The sequence below is a fragment of the Nestor notabilis genome, unplaced genomic scaffold (genome assembly GCF_000696875.1).
Source record: "Nestor notabilis isolate BGI_N333 unplaced genomic scaffold, ASM69687v1 scaffold26169, whole genome shotgun sequence".
Taxonomy (NCBI): Eukaryota; Metazoa; Chordata; class Aves; order Psittaciformes; family Psittacidae; genus Nestor; species Nestor notabilis.
Window position 1 is genome coordinate 10,450 of NW_009945564.1, and position 20,877 is coordinate 31,326.

Here is a 20,877-nt window from a genome sequence, read left to right on the forward strand (position 1 = left end):
AGTTCTTGTGGCAATCTCTTGCAAGATTATTTTAATAAGAGGCATAGATATTGTGGTGAATATAGGAAGTTGTATAATAGTATACTGAGCACAGGACTGGAATTAGAGAATGTGAGATGTCATTTTCTAGCAAAAATTACCTGTCAGTTTCTTCCCTTACCTAGTAGTGAATGACACTTGCTTTAAGGGGCTGTTAAAGGGATTACTTAATGCGCAGCTGTACTTAAATTGCTTATTTTGCTTCTCCAAGAAATACCATTTCATAAGCGTTATTTGTCTTACGAGGGTAAAGTACAATCAAGTGTTCCAAAAGGAAGGGATGTCCTTCAGCATCATTATGACCATCATAGTCATGGTACAGCAGTTTGATAGGTCTGTTGTTTTTGTGATATATTAAACTGGAAGTCCTCTCAATAATGTGCTTTATCAGTGCTTTAGAAAGATTTCTACTTCTGCAATTGAACCTGGCTAGGTGTGCAGAATTGCTCAAATCTGAAGACAGTTAGGTAACTGACTAGCTTTTCTGTGTCTCCAGTTTAGTGGTGCAAAAAGAAACCAAGTATTTACCTACTGGTAAGTAGTAAGAAAAATAAATGGGTCTTGCATAATTCAAAGGCTGTGAAATTAATTCTGTGGCTTCTCCTTTTAAGTTTGACACTTCATCCCTACCCCCCTGAAAACAGTTGGTCTCTTAAATTTTCTGTCCTGAATTTCTGAAGGATGTGTGCCTCCTCGTCAGTTGGTGATGTATGACTTAATATTTTTCCACATAAGACTTTTAGTATTTCTAATGTTTCATTTCCTTTTCAGATCTGCTAAATCTATTCCAAAGCCAAGGGTAGACAACCAGTACAAGGGAAGTGTTCCTTCTTTAAATGGACATCTGCTCTTGCGGCATGGCCCAGGTATCCAGTAGCAATGGATTTAAACAACGTTCATCATCACCTTTGGCAGCCGCAAGGTCAAAAGATGTGGACAAAGAGGAGGCATTGCAGATGGAAGCTGAAGCATTAGCTAAGATGCAGAAAGAAAGAGGTGTAACTGGTAATAGACAAACTTTTCATTCTTTAAGCAGCACGAGACAAAAAACACAGACTCATAACAAACAGGACCATGATCTCATGGTGTTTCCAGAGTCTGATGCCAAGGGCATGGAAGATAAACTAAGTAGCATTGACATAGAAAAGCTTACTCATGCTGAACTAGAGAAACTGCTGCTGGATGACAGCTTTGAATCTAGTAAAGTACCTACCAGTAAGTTACCAGTAAGTCCTGTTTTGAGCCCATCTGTATCTTCACAATTTTATCTTGGGCCTATGGGTCAGAGAAGACAGTGGATGCCTGGGATATCAGCACCTGTGACATGCACTTTACCTCCTGTTTACCCCTCAGCTTCTTACACAAAACAGACTGGTGTATTTCATAATGGATTCCATCCAAGTATGTCCTCCTATCACTCTAGAGAACCTATTTACCTTGGTCTTCCAAGACAAATGCAATACATTTCATACCCGTTGGCAGCTACTACGCCTTTCCATCCACAGGGAAGCCTACCTATATATCCTCCAGTGCTTACACCAGAAATGGCAAAAGTATTTGACAAAATTGCGAGCACCTCAGAATTCTTGAAAAATGGCAAGTCAAGCACGGACCTAGAAATGACTGCTATAAATTCTGCAGTTTCTAACCTACCAGCCTCGGAAAACTGTGGGGACGTTAGTAAATTTGACTGGTTAGATTTGGATCCCCTAAGTAAACCAAAAGTCGATAGTGTGGAGACTTTAAATAAGGCAGAGAATGATGGAGAGAAGGCTTCAAGTATGACTGCTGAAGATCCATGGGATGCTGTGCTCTTAGAAGAAAAGCTGTTAGTAACTTGTCATCTAGAACGAAAAGTTAATGGTAAATCTTCTGGAGCAACAGTTACAAGGAGCCAGTCCTTAAATGTGCGAACAACTCAGCTTGCAAAGTTTCAGGGCCAAACATCACAGGTATGTAAATCAGCATTTTTAAATTCCAGTGTAGTAGTAAAGATTAATCACAGTATTTAAGGACACTTTAAGGTCTGGATTTGTTTGTTAAATATTACTTGGCTTGAGCAGTGCCCAAATAATAGGATGTTACTGGCATATGCATGTATTAGTGATATTCAGAAAATTGTATGTTGGTACTGAATGAAATCCCAAAATAACTCTGGCCTTGTGTGATCTTTCCATATATACTGAGGAAATTGCTGTTTTTCAATACTTCAAAAAAAGAAAGGGAAATAATCTTCAGAACAATTAAATATTTAAATCATTGATAAATATTTAAATCAATGAGCAACTCGTATGATACTACAAAAGAGGTGGCAAGTTAGACACTGAAAGCATTATCTTGAGTAGCCTTTATCTGATTTTGGAAAAAAATTTTTTGCTTTACGTTTGAGCCTGTCAGCTTTTATTAAAAAAACAACAAAAAAACCCCAACAGTTAGAATAGAAAGGTGGCATAGTCAGAACTTTTCTGCTCTCTCGGTATCATTTGCAGTCTTTCATAGGACCACTATAATTCTCTTCCGTAGGTATAAAGCTTTCATTTTGTGTAGGAATGTAGAGAGATCGTAGCCTAACCTTTTGGTTATACTGTCCTGGAAGGTGGGTTGCCTGTTGGGTCAGAAACCCTGTACTTCTATTCTGGAAGAAGGAAAACTGTGGTTGGGCACAAAGCCACAAGGGTACCTTTTTTTGGGCAGGACAAAAGGGTGATTTTGGCTCTGGGATCAGGATCACTTCCATCAACCTTTCAATACAAAAATGTCAGGCTTTAGTTATGACACTCATCTTTTTGGACATTGAGTATATGCTGTATACTCAACACAAATATGCTAGTTTGTATCTAGGCTAAACCGTACAGCAGATGATCAATAACAGTCTCATCTGGTTAATTATGCTTCCATGCGTGCATCCTACCCTGCAGTCCAATAAGTGGCTGTAGATTATTTAATTTTTCCTACGTTTTTAAATTCCTTCTATGATAATTGCATCATAAAAGAAGATATTATGTTTTTAAAATATTAGTCACCTCACTAGAAAGTGATTATGAATACTTTTGTATTTTTATTTTTTGGTGGAAAGAGTACGAAGACTGAAGGAGATGTCTTCAGTGGAAAAGTTACTATCCTGGCAAGGGTGATAGTGGCAGAAAAAATGATACTTGTAGAAATTGTTTGGGGGGAGGGGGTTAAGTAAAAGATTTGTTTGCCTCTAAGACTTTGGACTGTATATTTTGAATCTTAGGTATTATCTTTCTTAGGTGTTTTTAATAGACTTAGGACATGCCGTTTAAAAACCCAACTGTTATCAGTCAAGGATAGTTTCCAAACTGCTACTTAATTCTTCCCCCCTCACCCTTCCAAAATGGGGGAGTTTTTTTTTTTCCTTTATTCTGAGAAAAAGGAATATTTACTAGACTTTGGCTTAAAGGGCTGTCTAAATTTCCCTTGAAGTGAAGTTTTTGGCCCCTCATTTGAAGGATTTCCTGTTTTTTCTGGGCTAGTTGACAGTATTCTGGCAAAGTTTAATAGAAGGCCAGTGGAGAAGGTCCAAAACCAACCCTTTACCTCTGTTCCTAGGGGAATGCATTTTTAACATTACATGTGTGAAGATCTTGAGTAACTTCGTTTTATTTCTTTTCCACTTACTATTGAGCTCTGATACATGAGCTCAACTTATTTCCTAGTATTTGGAAAGGCATGTAAATTTGGGCTTTACAGCAGTTTGCTTATTCAGTTTGTTGTGTTATGTAGTGATGTGTTTGTCAGTTTTCCAGTGCTGGTTGTCATTAAAGGTAGGGGCATCCTGCTTTATTGCATTTGCATTATTCACGATGGCATCCCAACAGCATATATCAATCCTGTAGTCAGTTAATAGATCTGATTTTCTTAAGCCATTGTCTTTTCAATCAATTTCTTAGTTTATAGCAGATTCCTGCAGTGAATGCCCAATTGAAGGTTCAAGACTTAGTTACCACTTGTGTTCCTTGGTCTGTGGCTAACTAGTTTTGGCATAATACTCCACTTCTAGTCTGTATTATAAAGTTAGCTGACAATACAAGACTAAGTTATCAGGCTGTTCTTTTGTTTTTTAAGGGTAGTGGTACTTACAGAACACCGTTTTGCAGTCTGTGCTAATAGGAACTACTCGCCTAGTTTGGCCTGGAGTCCATTCTTAAAAGTTATTTCTGTTTGGTAGCATTTGCACTTCTTAGATTTGCTCATCTAGAAGTGAAAGAAATTCAAATCCTGCTTGTTGCTCAAAACCCTAAATATCTGAGTCAAGTTGATTTTTAAATAGATTACTTAGTTTATCAAAGCTTGTTTTCCTGAAATAATCTTCCAAAAAGTGATCAAAAACTAGTATTGAAATGCAGCTAAAAATCCAAGGAGATATGTTTGTAATTTTCCATGAGGAGCTAATTATCATCAGTACATATCTGTAATAACATTATTTTTTGTTTCTTAGCCAAATGTGACCCTGAGGTCAACTGTGGGCAACCAAATAAACCTTTTTCTTTTCTTTCCTCATTACATTGGAATTTATTGTTTACTCTGGCTAAGTTTGCATGTGCACAATTGCCTTGTAGGTCCCTAAACTTCTTTGAAATTAACAGCGGAATAACCTGCAAGTTTTGCTGTAAATATTTCAAAAGTGTTACATAATGGTAAGAAGATGCAACGCTGCACCACTGGTGTGACTTTTAAGTAATCCACTTATGTGGTGCTTTTATACTCTAGTTAGTGTTGCAACGTGCTTTGAGTACTTAATTGTAGCATTACTTAGCTTAGTTAAAAAGGAGTTCCTAAATAGAGAAAACATTGTGGTTGGTGTTGAGTGCTCACCAGCAGTTAGTTGCACCTTTATCAAAGGTATTTACCTTTCACTTGATATGTTAACTTTCCTTTTCCTTGTATGATTTTTTTGTTTTGTTACTATGTAACTGCTTAAAGAATGCATATGCTAGATTGCACAGGTTTGTGCACAGGTCTCCTGCAGTTGCTCAGAAGCATTTTTATGTGGTGGAACTTGTCTGAGATACTAGAGTAGAAAAACCTTTCTAAATTTAAGGTATTAATCATGCTTCTGAATCTTATTCCAGGTTTTGTGGCTTGATGGCCTCCTTGTCTAATTGCTGCTTCCCATGGTATGGCTAATCCCCAATTACATAGCATTTATCCTTTTGAACTGTCAGTGTTCATGAAACCAATATTTTAGCTGAAATAACTAGGTTTAAATTCAATTGAAGTAGCAATTATGGGTTGGGTATATTAGCCTTTCCAAATTTAGGCTATACTATTTAAACAAGTTAATATGAAAAAAAAAAAAGTGCTAAAAGGAAAAGACCTGACAGTCCCTAGCATGTTACAGATTTGACACCCATCTTCGGAGTGTAATTGAACTACAATGTATGATATGCTCAGTGAAATCAGATGCTCAGCTAATAAGAAGTAACCCACATACTAGTTAAGCAGTTAATCACTATTTCAAATAAGAGTAAGTTGTGATGATTTTCAGAACTGTAGTCTGCTTTTATTTTTTTTGTTTCTCCTCCCTGGTTTCTATAAGCATTGTAAAAGCTGTGGATGTAAAATGTAACTGGTCAGAAGGCGTTATCTTCTGTGTGCAATGACCCTGGGTTGGACATGAGCAAGCCCTTAATGATCAATTTATTGCAGGGAGCATCTGGCTGGAGTTTCATGAGTGCTTCAGGCTAGTGGTGGTTGTTAGACTACAGGCAGTTGAGTTCCACCTCAGCCTCACTGGTTTTTCCAGTTGCTCTCTGCTTTTTGCTCACACTAGCATTTGTATGGCTGGATTGTGAATTGCATCAGAAATTGATATGGACTAAAAACTTCTGCAGTTTTTTGTTTGTGTTTGCTTATGTTTTTGTTGTCGTGTTTGGTTTTGCTTTTTGGTGGTTTTTTTGGGGTTTGTTTTTTTTAGTTTATTGGATTTTGTTGTTTGAAATTTCAGTTCTCTTTTTGCAATTATGTATTAGATTGGATACATCAAAGATTGTGGTTTACATATTTGTGAGCTGGCGAGTGCACATGGCATAAGGGACTGAAACAGCAGTCATTTCATACGACGAGATTAGTTCTGAGCTTAGTGTTCTGAATGCTATTTCCTTCCAGTGTACAATTTATCTTTTCCTGCTTTGTAGGAAAAGGTAATTGCGGGCAGAACTCGCGTCATGGTTCTTTCTGGAACTACACTGAAGGCTGAATCGTAGATGTGGAGGAAAAAAAACGTTTGCCTTCCTCTTCTGGTTCAGCAAAATCTAACCAAATTCTAATGCAACAGGTCACTGCCGAGAGCTCAGGAACTGCTTGCAACCTCATCTTAACTGATAATGATGCTGTCAGATAAATTACCTTCCATAAGAGTCCAGTGAATCTTAATGCTTTTCAATTTAGTAGCTATATGCATTTTTCTCCTTGTAGAACTTGACATGAAACTAATAGTGTACCTCAGACTCTTGGAAATCTTTCATCTACACATGGCTTTGCTGGCTATAGAAATATGTTTGTGGCTATTTAAATACTGTATTATCTTTGAGTTGCAGAAAGACCATGGGACCACTGGCATGCTGACAGAAAACGTGCTTCTCCAAGAAATTGAAGGGCAGAATCAAGAGCTGTCAGCATTTTCTCAAGCAGTTACAAAGTAAGAAATTTCTGAACACAAATCAGCTTTTGGAAGGAGAAACAAAAAAAAAGCTCAACCATGAATAATTAATTTGCAGTTAGGTTGACAGGGCCAGTCCTATCTTTTTTGCTTGATAGGTTAGATTTCAGTATGTGTATTTTTCCTTTTTTTTTTTTTTTAACTTATCCCAGTTTTTCCTGGTTTTGTCTTGTTTGTTTTTTTGTTGTGGTGGGCTTTTTTTTATGTTGTTGTTGCTTTTGTTTGTGTTGGGGCTGTTTTTGTTCCCCAGCTCCTCCCTCCACCCTAAGAATGCAACAGACTGTTAAGGTTTTCAGTACTGGGGTTTTTGGATTATCATATTTTCTCTTTATTCATTTGGTCCTTTGATTTTCCTGGTTTTTTCCCTTTGTTTTTATAATACCTTTTTAGCTTCAAACTATTTTTCTATATCTCCTTCTATCTTTTTAATACAATTTCTTTCGAAAGAATTTGAAGGTTTTTTTGGGTTGGTGTTTTTTTTTTTTTCCTTAGTTGATACACCTCACTAAATCCTGTCATGCAATGGCTTTCCAGCTGTTAAATGCTCTCCTTTTTATTGCTTCCATGACTGGAATTCTAGGACAAATAAAACCTTCAAACTTATTCCTACTTCGATTAGGTGGTGAAGTTTCTTAAGGTCGTACCAGAGAAGGTGGAACTTGATAACCCAGAATGCTCCTTCTTTGTTTTGTTTCTGCTTACTGCCACAATTAAATGAGTTCTGGGTTTTGGTTTTGTTTTGCTTGCTTCCTTTAGAAGACAAATGAGGAGCTTTGTCTTCTTTCCTCTAAAGATCAAAATCCAAGAAATAGTGGGGGAAATAGAGATTTCTGAATCTGAAGGATAACAGCTACTTCTAAAACCAGGAATGTTTACAAGAAGAAAAGCAAACTCCATAAAACCAATGAGAATTCATATGAAAATTACTGATGAACAACATTAAGACACATCTCACATAAAAGAGGCTTGTTGCAACAGTTTCTAGTTAAATCTAATTGTTGCCCTTTCTTTCAAGACCCTGTTCTTAAAATGCAACGTCCATGACTTGGAATAACTACTTTCTGCATAGTATCCAAGTTCAGATTAGACTTCCAAAAAATGAAGCATGTAAAGAGTTTTGTGGCCTCTTGCACATAAAGGAAATTACTCTTTTTAAAAATATTTTTTAACAAATGCTATTGTTTAGCTTCTTAAAAACTGTTTTAGGGCTTAGTTTTTACAGAAGCTGAGTATGTCCTGTAAGCATTGACCTATTAAATATTTAAGCTCTATGGAAAACCTGCCTAATTATAAGCTAGTATTTTTTTCCTGTCTAACTACTATGTGTATAATTACTCTGGGGAATGTTCTGTTGACAGCAGAAAAATTAAATGGTGTTTTGTACATGCAATTTAGGTAAAGAGCAAAAGGTAGTTTTTACTGTTATGGTTTGTGGTTGTTACCATGTTATTTTACTTTAGTCTTAGACTTATCCATTGCAGTGTTTCATAAACCTTCTCTACTTTCAGATTGAGGACCAAGTTTCCGTATGCTAATCAGCAAACAAATCCAGGCTTTGTGCTGAGTGCAGTCATGCTGCAAAGAAATATAAATGGGGAGAGTGCCAGTATTAAAGTTTCTATAGAAATTGAAGAATTCCAGCAACCAGTAACTTTCACGTGTGATGGTATGTTTCTTCTTTTTAAACTGGAGTTTGCTTGTGAGGCTTAGAAAGGTGGATTAAGTGTACACTCAGTCCTGGCCAATGGCTTTCAGTTGTTGTAATCCCTGGGTCTCAGGTGAATGGACTACATGTGGGGAACGTGGAAAAGGTAACTGAAGGAGGAACCTAATTCTGGGTCAGTGCCTCCATCAGAAAATATTTAGAAGCTGACAAATTGAAATCTTATTTGGAAAAGGAAGGACAAGCAAACTGGAAGCACTATTCTATCCACAGCTGGGAATGTTAAAACAGTTTTTCAAGAGTTTGACCTACTTTATGGTAATTGAGGGGATGACAACATCAGGATCCAGATTCTTACCTTTAGTTTTTTATTTCAACATACTAACATGTATTCAAATAAACTCTTGCAGGCTATCTAAATTCAGACATATTACTGTTGGGAAATAAGAATAAACATGAAAATTATCTATTACTCAAATTCAACACATGCTTATGAACACAAACACAAAAATAATACTGTCACTGTGCCACAACTGGCCAGCCCAATTTTATGGGTAACCAGGAGTAATAGTTAGTTTGGGGTGGAACTTTTACCTTGTTCGTATTTTCTGTGCAGTCAAGACTGCACAGCATGCTTGTGCTAAAGGCTGTAACTCTGGATGCTGTCCAATTCTGGCAGTTCATGGTGATAAAATAACTGATGATGAATTGCCTCGGAGCAACTTATTTCTTAGCTTCTCTAATCTGTAGTATTTTAGCCCTTGTGGGGGTTCCCATTCTCAGACTGTGACACCTGGTAGAGGATCTGTGGTGTGGTGGCTTTTTATGATTTGGTTCTGTAACAGTCTAGATGCTTTAGACTTGCTTGTTCTCAAAAGATATGAAATTGCTCTATTACTCACTGGAGCTAGCTGCTCCATTTGAAAACAAGTTCTCAAAGCATAAATGCTTTCATTCTATATTAATTTGCTAGACCTTATAGTTATTCTGCTGTGATTTTATACTCTTTTGTTAAGAAATCAGGTGGAATTTAAGTGTAGCCTAGGAAGGGTTTCTGCCCTTCATCCTTGGGGTTATACTTTCCTAATACTACAGGCTTAATCCTTTCCTACAAAGGCTTTGGTAGCACACTTAAATTGTTATGGCTTCAGCCACTTATTTCTGCAAGTTGTGTGAATATCTTGGAATGTATTTTGCATTTTAGCCCCACATATCTTATTCTGTGCTCTCTGCTCTCTTCCTTTATCTGATGCTGATACTAATCACAGTAAAAACTCCTTACCTTACATAGCCTGTGAAAGATTGGTATCTGTATCTCCTATGTGACTAGTAATAGATGTATTTAAAGTTATTCTCTTCCTTTAATTCCTTCTGTTCTTGGTCAAGTTGTTGCATACCTTACCATTCTAATGCTAGAACTACTTAAGTACAGCTTTTCAGTCCTAGTCAGAAGGAGCTGCAGCCTGTCAGTGTTCTCACAACTCAATATGTAGAAAGGATCCAGGAGGAAAACAGATTAACTTCAGAGCTTATCTTGGGTATACCTATTCATTTTGCATTTGTTTATTAGACTTCTCATGGAAGTGCAAGTCTACCTGAATAATTACAGTGTGTCACTAAGAAATTAATGTCTTCCAGTAAGATGGAGGGCAGGGTAGAAGGTGGTATCTTTGCATTATGCCACTAGGCTTTGCAGGACTGGCAGACCTTTGCTGATGCAGCCTGTAACTATAAACTGTTACTATATCTTTTTTCTCTGACCACCACTATGTTATCTGGTGAAGGTAGTACAGGAGCTTCACTCTAGATGAATAAGTTAGCAGGCCTTAATAATGAGTTGGAATGTGTTTCTGAATTCGTACTTCTTATCATTGCTTGTTCTCGAATTCCACATACTTGTTCTTCGTATGATATCGAATACCTTTATGCTTGTAATAATCAGTCATCTGTTACTGAAACAAAGCACTTGGGTTGTCTTGTAGAAAATACTGTTGTGACGTTACCTCTCTGTATCCACCTTAATAGTAACATTTCTTTCTGAAGAAGATTTGGGAAAATTAGTAAGGTCCCTGGAGGACGAAAAAAACAAAACAGTCTGAAGGTACTGATAATTGTACAGTGTTTTTTGTGGAATTTTGAGGCACTTATTGACATGGTTTGCAAATGATTTAGGAAGATCAGAAACTAGGTAGGGATGGGTAGAGAACATTTTGTGTTTAAAATGTTTATGGTGTTAAATATGTCCGTATTTTTCATCAGTGACAGCTGGCGGCTGTGGAAGAATTGATTTTGGGTTTGATTGGGATTCTTTCTTTCACTCAGTTGCTGGATGGAAGAGAAGGACTGTTTTCGAAAAAGCATTTGGAGCTTTAAAGTAATGGTAGAATTGCTTTTTGCAAAGGCTTGGTGATGCTTTCTGAGTTCTGATCTGTACAATGTGGAAACTGGCCTCAACAAATGGAAAGGAAAAGGAAAAAAGAACTTTCAGTAGGATTTGCCTCTGCTTCAGCTAATGCTGACTTCCTCAAAAGCAGAGCAAATAGAGAAATTCCATCTCCAACTCTTCAGAAAATTATTTTTCAACTAAGTAGCAAAGGCTGTCATTATCTAAAAACTCCTGGAAAACAGGCCAAGGACTGGTTTTGTAGTTTCGGTCAACTGACTACGCTACTTTATTTGTTTATTAAACTACAGGCAGGTTTTATAATTGCCTTTCTTCCTGAGGAGAAGGAAAAAAAAACCCCACAAAATAACAGAAGGTGAAGACCTCAGACTATGAAATTTAGGAGACTATAAAAGCATACAAGTCTTCCCTACAAGTATAAAAATAAATTGCATTAAATAACTACAGTTTGTGAGTGACTAATTGTTAGTATTACTTGATTTATATTTAACTTTTAGATGTAATTTCTTTAAACAGTGAGTTCCCCTGTTGAGCTTATAATAATGCAGGCGCTTTGCTGGGTGCATGATGATTTGAATGAAGTGGATATTGGCAGCTATATCCTGAAAGTTTGTGGCCAAGAAGAAGTTTTACAGAAGTAAGCAAACTCTTCTTCATTAATATTTAACTTCATGCTTTTTCATGGCACAGTTACTGGAAAGTATGTCTTTAACAATTAAATGTGTGAAAGCAGAAATCTTAAAAACATGGAAGAGTCACACTTCGCACGAAGATCAGAAATCTTTAGAGTTGCTCTGGGATGCAGCAGAGTGAGTTCTCCACACCTTCCTAGAAATCTCTTCTAATCTGCCATCTGTTGTGTTGAACACAAACAAGTTTTTTCAGATGCAGATTTCTAGAGCATTTCTGTAGATGAATATCGTAGTTTTCAGCTGCTCTTCAAATTCTAGCAACCATGAAAATATTACTGATGACTTCTGATTCCTAATAATTTGTGTTGTTTGGTTTCCTTTTTTTTTTTTTTTTTTTTTTTGTTTGGGTGTTTGGTTTTTGCTTGGATTGGGGAGTGGGGGGTGATTTTGTTGGTTGGGTGTTTTGTTTTGTTTTTTCTTTCCCTCTTCTTCTCCGCCCTCCCCCCCCCTCCTTCCCTCTCTCTCCCGAACTAGTGGTTTACAAATCTCTGTTAGTTTTTTGGGTTAGAATACTTGGTTTCCATGTTAGCCACAGTAGTTAAGAGCTTTAGCCAAAGTACAGGTATCTGTAATAGTATACTAAAACTTCCGCAGAAGTAAAAATCAGATCAAGTAGTATGTTGTGGAGGTTGATTCACCATTTCCTTATTTTGAGCCAACAGGTTGCCTTAAATATTCCATGTGAGGTTTTAGTTTGTTTTTTGTTTTTTTTCTTTGAGAAACACTGCATACTTTTGGTGTAATCTGTAGCTTTCTTTTGTTTAACAGTAAGCACTGCATAGGAAGTCATGAATACATTCAGAACTGTCGGAAGTGGGATACAGAAATTAAACTGCAGCTCTTGACCAATAGCGTGATATGCAGCGATCTTGCACGAACAGTAAGTACCTCCTAAACTGCAGCAGCAGTGTAACTCACCAGGAGTTTAGGAGTTTGTATCAGAGTTGATGGCGTTTGCAAATTAGTATGTCTGCTTGGTGTTGGGAACTGTATCCTCTTACAGTAAGAGAAATTGAAATACATACTAAATTTTCACAAGGCAAATTATATAACTGCAGATGATCTTTCTTATTAGACCAAACACTATAGCTGGAAAATGTATGCAACTGTTTGGAGTAAACTTGGGGTCTGAAAAGACGAGCAACAAAATTTTGAGTTAAATAAAAGTTGAGAACAGTTTTTGAGTTTAATTAGGTATGTATCAGACCATCATAGATGAAGGGAGAAATACTTGATTTCTGCATAGCTAAGCACTTGTTTGCTGTATCTTCCCTCTTCCCCATGCCCCAATATGTACATGCTTCATAGGCTATTAATTAGTTATTTCTTTTTCCCTTTGAAGATATCACTTTCTACCTTGTCCTTTTACTGCATGGATATTAGTAATGAAACTTATAAAACAGTATTAGAAATTATAGATAATAAATCCAGTTCTCACATTTCTGATGTTTTAATGCAGGAAGATGATGACAGAACACCCATACATCTAACCAAACACCTCTACAAAGTAGAAAAGCCTTTCAGAGAGCCTATTATAAGGTAATGTTATGTGGTTATTTTAGTAGTCAAGCCCACTGCTGAATATCTGACCAAGGTTATGTTATACTCTTGTATTTATGATCAATAACTACTATTTTTTGTAGGTCTTCTATTGAAGAACTTTTTGATGTATATCACAAGCAAGTTAACATAGCTCTTAAAAATGAGGTAAGGTAATTTTAAGTTACTGCTAAACCAAAAGTAGCATGAGAAAGTTTATTAATGAGATAGTTGGGGGAAGAAGACTTGCAGATATTCTTGGGGTAACCGAGATCTGAACAAGCTGTCAAATATAAGTTTGGAATCATGGATTTTTAGATTGCTTTCCTCTTTTCTTCCTAGCTTTTCTTGAAAACTGATTATTACCTAATCATCAGAATTAGAAATGTATATTCCAAGTCCTGGAGTGCAAAATAACATTTTTTTTTTCTCAAAAATCCTGAAGGAGATTAATTTACAGGAATAGGGAAAAGGTCTGAATCCTGACTGTGTCAGTTGTCAGCCATAAATGATATATTGTTAACAGATAAGAATCTACACAGGTGAGCAGTAACTGTTGTGTAGAATGGGAGTTGTAAATGAAGTATGCTTGGATCATACAAGTAAGTTTTACGCAAACTGTGATAATTTCTTATTCTGCACTATTGGATTACTTTAAAATATGCTATCAAAATCATTGTCTATTTCAGTGTATGATAGGTAGCTTAAAACGTTGTGCACGCAGAGTAAGTTGGAATGATTTCCCAGATGCAAAGGCTAGCTGAAGATGCTTCCTTCTAAAAGGAGAAGCTTAGTTTAACTCATGATAATGGAACTTGGAGACATAAATTCTCAAACATTTGCTTACTATGTTTCTTAAACAGCTTCTATAAGAACAGTCTTGAAATTAATGACTTAATTACAATACTCTTCATTTCTACTATGTTTGTTTGCCTCTCAAAGGAATGCAGGCCTGAACAAGCTGATGTCCACTATTTACATATTCCCTTGATGTTATTTAATTACCTTGATGGTGATTCACCATGTTCTCAAGGGTAATTTTAAATATGATCTTTTTGTAGAAGAGTGAGATGTTACTGCTCCTTGATATGGTGGTGGTTTTGTTGCTTTGCTCTTGCAGCTGCTTCAGCTTGCTTGTTTAACTGTGATTTCACAGGCTGAGGTGAGGAATGCAAAACAGCTCAATTCAGACTTATGTTCTGCTCCTTCTACAGTCTTTTTAAGGATGGGAGATGTAGCTTGTAGGTGATGATGATCAGGTTCAAATATCATCAGTTACTGCATTTCAGATTTCACTTACTGAAGTGAATTCCCGTACATATTCAGTAGCTGAAGCTTGCTAATCAGTGAAATGGGATAAAGTAATCCATAAATAACTTGTGCATAGCCTTTGAGTTTTATTCGGATTAATTTGAGAATCTGTGAGGAAAATAGCAGTGGAAATTTTGCTTTTCATGTGTCAAAACAGCTGTTATGTTTAAAGTGTTAGCTTTGAAAGTATGGCTTAAATATTTACAGTGTCTTCTGACTTCTGTGGTTATTTTCTTACCAGGACAAAGTTAATTGTTGCCATGTAACTCCCAATTGAAAAACTTTTTGATTCAAATGGCTTCTTTGTTACCAATTTGTAGGAAGGTCATGGGAATATGTTTGGTGGGGGACAGGGATGATGCAGGCCAGGAATCAGTTTAGATTTTGAGGGCATATTACACTAATCCCTCTTATTTAGTTGTAAGTGCTTATAAGTAATTGTGAAAGAAGCATATACATAAAGCCTTTAAAAAGTAAACAGTTATTTTGAAGCATATATTTTCATCTTCTGCGTGTTGTCTTTAAAATTGGAATAGGACCATGTTTATACTAAAAAGCAAACAAAAAAGATTCCTGTGAAGTGTGCAACCCCCACTTCCTTTCCTTCTCCAAGGTGACATTTTGCATTTGCTGCATATGGAAGAACCATTTAAATTAAATAATATGTAAGGCAAAAGTTGCAACAAACTTCTTTTCAATAGTGTATTAAAGTGAAATAAAAAAGATGAAGTTCCATTATGGAAGTTATACCATAGTGTAAGTGTAATTCAAATCTATTTGCTTGTTTTGAGAGGGATGAAATTAAAATGCTGCTTTTTTAGCATTCCGTCTTCACTCTAATTGAATATCCTTTTTTTAATCTATACTTACTGTGCCATGACAAATTTGGGCTTAATAGCTTATTCAATAATACTTGTCTGCCAACAGCTTAATAGAAAAAATAATTGGAAACCTCAACGTTTCCCAGGACCCCATACTAGAATCCATACTAGTATGTTTTTGGCATCAATAACTGTGCTATAGGGTAGTTCTTAATATTGAGGTTTTTGTTTAATTGTTTCATCACAGTTTAATGTAACTGAGATATGCACGTCATAATGAAATTTTCTTGGCAATACATTCTATTAAAAGAAATATAAAAATTAAAGCAGTACTGGGTTTCACAATCATGATCAGATCAATCTCTCTCTTACTAGAACCAGCATAAAGCAGTAGATCATGTAATTAAGACTGTCAGAAAAATCTGTTCTACATTGGATTGTGTAGAGACTCCTGCAATAACGGAATCAGTAAAGAAGCTAAGAAGGGCTGTTAACCTTCCAAGGACTAAAAATGCTGAGGTAAACTTTGGCACTATAAATTGTATTCTGAGGTATGCTTTTTAACACTGATAAATACTATTTCATAATCTTTCATAGCTGAAAATACCAGCAACAGTGTATTCAGGGTTATGTTTTGGTTTGTTGTTTTTTGCTTTTTATTTTACCTGATATCTTCCATTTTACTTTAACATCTCTTTGCTGTTAATGCATTAACTGCTTGCTTTTGGAATCCTGTCCTGTTCCAAATAGTGACTTTTTTTAAAACTATTTTGAAATACTCATTCTGTAACTACAGACTTGTGTTGCAGCAGATGCTACTAAATCTGACCGAGGGAAACTGGCAGCTAGCTCATGCCCTCTAAAATCAACGCAGTTATGCTTAAAGGAGGAATTCACATAATGCATTTTCTGTGCAGTATTTATGTGAATAGCAATAGCATCTTAAAACTCGTAACAGTTCAAACTCCTGCATTCCTGAGTATATGGACAAAAATAAAATCTCTCGAATAGCATAGATTTTGGTTATAAAACTGCCTTGACCAGAATTGGTCTCAAGGCATGATGTCAAAACAGTCACTAGTGGAGAAGTGTGCAAATAAGAAGTAGCCTTGTAATGCTGTTTCTGTTGTCCCGCTGCCTTATTAGAGTGGTGGTTCATGTGCTGTTCTATTTACTTTGGGCTTCATCAGTTCTGTGATATATTTGTAATACTGAACAGAAGTCTTGCAAAATGCATAGACCAGATACAGTTATTGCTAGAACTAAAATTCTTGCAGGAAAGTTCAGAAGTTGTATAAAGAAAATTTGGTGGAATAATGTATTAAGTATTTCTTCAATGTTTGTTTTTAGATAGAAGAAAGCCGTCAAAATTACAGTGTAAAAATAAATTCCAAAAATAATGCTATCCCAGTAGAATTTGAAAATCAGTAAACCCCTGCAATTCTCTTGTGATGAACATTGGCTTAAACAGTAATGTCTATGAAGGCATGTAGGGCTTGTTTTCAGAAATGAAATTGCTATAAAGATTGGACACAGTTGCATCTAAGCCTTTTGTAAGATATTGTTTGGTTCTTTTTTAGTAGTTGTTTCATGGTTAGAAGTGAGCAAAAAGTAAAAGAAAGCAATACATTCTCAAGTCAAAAATCAGATGTATAGTGCTGTTCCAACAGTTTCGTATCCTGTCATCCAAAAGTACTTGGACTACTTAACAAGTACGGTGGAAACATATGGCAGCCTTTCTGAAAGGCGAAAATGATGTGATTTCTACAACTTTTCCCCCCCTAAGTTTCTGCATGTTTTCTGTAAGAATGTGAAGTTTTGGTAATTAAAACTTAAAGTTGACAAGATGCTCAATTAATAGATCAAAAGGAGAAATTTCATTCTTCAGTAGCAATTCTGGCAAGCTGCTTAGACTTTCTCTGAAGTATTAGGAATTTCACTGGGTTTTGGTTTTAAATCACAAACTCGCTTTTCATTATAAATTTTAGTTTTATCAGAAGCTGAATTAGGCCTGAAACCGTTCCTTACTAGAAGGAGTAAATTCTTGTAATTTGTTTGTCACCTGTTGGCTTTGACAGTGTCCTTGTTGAGCACAGACATTGCTGTAATACTGTATCATGTTTAGACTTCAATTCTAGCAGACCATGAAGCAAACACAGCAGATAGCACAAAGTAACAGTACTTACTGTTCAGTTTTCTCAGTTGTTTAACATTTTTTATTCAATAAACTTATAGTAAATCCGCTTACAGAAGATACCTTAACAAATGCCACAAACATCTGTTCAGACTTAAATTGCTGAGTAATAGAGCTAACAGCTTCTGCATTCATCTGTAACAGTATTGGCCAAGTTTTGTCTCTAGCCAGGGTGTTCTGAGCAGTATTCCAGTGTACTGTGCCTTTTAAAAGTTCATAAAAAGTATCACAATAGTTGTGACTTGAAAAAAACCGTGAGCTTTTGAACTCGGTGAACAGTTGCGGTATGATATGGAAACTGTGATGCTGTCAGTTAACTCTTAAGCCCAAATATGGGCCTAATTCAGATGTTTTGTGATTTCTGTATGTGATATATAAGACAAATGGAAAATTACTATGGGTTTCTTGGTATTGATGTTTGCTTTAACTTCACTGTGCAGGTATCGTTAAAGTGTGGTGATGACACTAGCAAGAGCTCATCTAGTGAGTAAAGTTTTTCAATTTTATTTAAAAACTGCTTTCAGGTGGCTGTTCAGGAACATATGCATTAAAGATAAATTTTAATTTAGGTTCACTGCAGCCTGAAAACCCTCTGAAAGTGAGTATAGACCAGTTAACAAGAGCAGTTGAAGCCCTTCTGCAGCTCCACATGAATTCATGTAGCAGTTCTGCAGCAACTTCTCCAAAAGATAGTAAGGGTACGAAGGAGGCATGGACTGCCACAGAACACCTCCAATTCACAATATTTGCTGCTCATGGAATTTCTTCTGGTTGGGTATCAAAGTGAGTAATTTATTAATTGTAAAATTCATCCTTTTACAGATTATTTTTTGTTTAATTTACTTTCTTTTCCTTGTCCAGTTATGAAAAATACTACTTGATTTGTTCTCTGACCCATAATGGAAAGGATCTGTTTAAACCTGTTCAGTCCAAGAAAGTTGGCACATACAAGAACTTCTTCTACTTGATTAAATGGGATGAACTGTAAGTGACTTCAGCACATTAAAACTCAGCAAAATATTTCAGTTTAGCTAGTACTTAGTCATTTAAGGAACTCTTGCTTCTGATTCCATTTGAAGTGCTAAAAGAACAGTGTGTGAGACATACTGACCAAAATCAGATATAATATTCCAAATGATATTTCACTACTGATTTTAAAAGTGGGGAATGGAAATGTTGGACAAGTGCCTTCTGCTAATGTGTTTGTCGTATGCACTTTAAGGAGTTGGGAAGGTCATAACATTACTTGTAATGGGAACAGTTTGTACTGCTTAAAGATGAATAGAACTTGCTTGTAAGCAATGCTCAAAGTATGTGAATAGGGAGGAGAAGGAACTCACTTTTACTAACATTAATATTGAATCACTTTTAATTCCAACTACATTGTAACAACTTTGTGTCTGAATTTAAAAATCTAATTTAAGATTATTTCTATAAAGAGAGCAGATGCATAGGTTCTTAAGAGTATCTGTCTATAGCATATGGGAATGATTTCACATCAGGAATGAGAGTTTCAGGTTCTAGAATACCTGACTCTTCAGAGAGTATTCCAACTACCTGTGTTTTTATTGATGACTCAAGGGATTAATTTTCAGATCTTTTGCTGGCAGATACCACTGTATTACAGCGGAAGATGTATAGATTACAATTACTGTAAGCAGGCTATAAGCAGTGTTTTATAGTGTAACTGGCTTAGTCATACGTTGTGATAACTTTTAAAATGGTGTTTTGATGTGTTACAGAAGAATCAAAGAACATTTTAAGCAATAGAAGCAGTGTAAGCAAAAATCTGAGTTTAAATCGCTGAGTGAGGTGTATGCTCCTCACGTGCTTTCTTTATGGGTATTGGGTTTGTACCATTTGAGTGTAGCTTTCAGGAGTTCTTAAGAGATGCTTTCATTTGGATGAGAAGCTATTGTCAGCTGACTCTTTAAATCTGAGAGGTTGAGAGGTTAAGAGTTAGCTAACATGGATCTCTGTGTTGTCCTAGTGAGTAGAGTGGGAAGACTGGTTATGCCTGACAGTGCAGTTCTGTGTAAGGAATGTAATTTAATAGACAAAGATTAAAAAGAGTTGTTCAAAATCTGGCTACCGAAGTGTAGTTTAGCAGTTTTTTCAAACTATTGATGTGGGAGATAAAGCGGAGTAGAATATGACTGCATGGAAATTTAACACTTGTTCTTCAGTGTTAATGAACTTTTTGAAAGCAAGACACATGGAAGGATTATACATATAAGCCTGTCTTTTTCCTCTGACTTATTTTTAATACTTTTATTTTACAGAATAATTTTCCCCATCCAAATTTCACAGCTGCCTTTGGAATCAGTCTTATTTCTGACTTTGTTTGGAATCTTAAATCAAAGTAGTGGGAGTTCTCCTGACTCAAATAAACAGAGAAAAGGTCCAGAAATTTTGGGTCAGGTTTCTTTGCCTCTTTTTGATTTTAGGCGGTAAGTATCCAAAACATGGGTAAGATTATTACTCTATATAAAGCTTACTCCACTCCCATAATTAGAGAAACTGCTTATCTGCCACTGAATGTAGCAGACTATGATAAAAGTAAGACTCATTAAACTGTATTGCTTTGGAAATAAAACCCTCAATTAAATAGGGTACAAAACACAGTCCTGTGTTGTAGCATTTCCATCTGACTGGCTGAAAAAACCTTACCTGCTGGAGAAAGCTGATTATTGTTTGGATAAAAGCAATTTTATTTGCAGGAAATATTCATAGTAATGTGGGCCAAAAGAGGTCATGTTAGTACTAACTGCTTGTAAGTATGCAGCAGTTAAGTACACCTCGTTACCCTTTGAGAAATCCACTGACATTCAGGTGTTGCCCTGTAAGTTATATTAAATTAAACATATCTGCCTACTGAATTGAAGGAGTATGGTCTTGGTAGGTGGCATTTCATGAGTTCTAATACCCAATATTGGCTAAAGGCACTTCAGTCAGTATTCATGTATTTCAGCAGATGAAGTATGACTTACCATTTCTCAGCCAATTCATGAGCCATGGTGACAGGGAATGCAACTTTGAATCATAGAATCATCAACTAGATTGGAAAAGATCTTTAAGATCATCAAGTCCAACCGTTACCCCAGGACTGCCAAGTCCACCACTATACCATGTCACTGAGGGCCTCATCTGCATGGTTTTTTAACACTTCCCAGGATGGTGATTCCACCACTTCCCTGGGAAGCCTGTTCCACTTGCAAAACAACGTGTTTGCAGCAAGCTTTGGATTCAGCAAAAAAAAGGAATAGTGCTTAGTACAATACGAAACAGAACAGAGTCCTGACAGCAGGTAAACAATGTGTTATGCTTCTATCATGTCACTGGGAAAGAAGCACTTCTGTCTTAGAACTGTCATAAGGTGGGAAAATACAGCTCTTACCCTCACCCAAACCTGATCGTAGAGCAAAATATGGTAATGGCTCAAATTTTTAGAAATAAAAGACCTTTAAGATCTACAGTGTTTCAAAGTACTATTATTCTTTAGAGGCATCTTTGCCTTGGCTGCAAATTA

General features: G+C 36.2%; 1 protein-coding gene across 1 annotated transcript in view; it reads left to right on the forward strand.

Moving 5' to 3' along the window:
- Positions 1–816: 816 nt before the first annotated feature.
- The window catches only part of PIK3C2A (phosphatidylinositol-4-phosphate 3-kinase, catalytic subunit type 2 alpha), a 38,883-nt gene continuing 18,822 nt past the window's right edge, over positions 817–20,877 (forward strand). The window contains exons 1-12 of the mRNA XM_010022928.1: positions 817–1,991; positions 6,603–6,703; positions 8,233–8,390; positions 11,308–11,428; positions 12,252–12,363; positions 12,943–13,022; positions 13,127–13,190; positions 15,530–15,673; positions 17,789–17,832; positions 17,916–18,131; positions 18,210–18,332; positions 19,631–19,798. Of these exons, the coding sequence (XP_010021230.1) occupies positions 876–1,991; positions 6,603–6,703; positions 8,233–8,390; positions 11,308–11,428; positions 12,252–12,363; positions 12,943–13,022; positions 13,127–13,190; positions 15,530–15,673; positions 17,789–17,832; positions 17,916–18,131; positions 18,210–18,332; positions 19,631–19,798 (2,447 nt within the window). The 5' untranslated portion in view covers positions 817–875. The remainder of the gene's footprint in view (positions 1,992–6,602; positions 6,704–8,232; positions 8,391–11,307; positions 11,429–12,251; positions 12,364–12,942; positions 13,023–13,126; positions 13,191–15,529; positions 15,674–17,788; positions 17,833–17,915; positions 18,132–18,209; positions 18,333–19,630; positions 19,799–20,877) is intronic.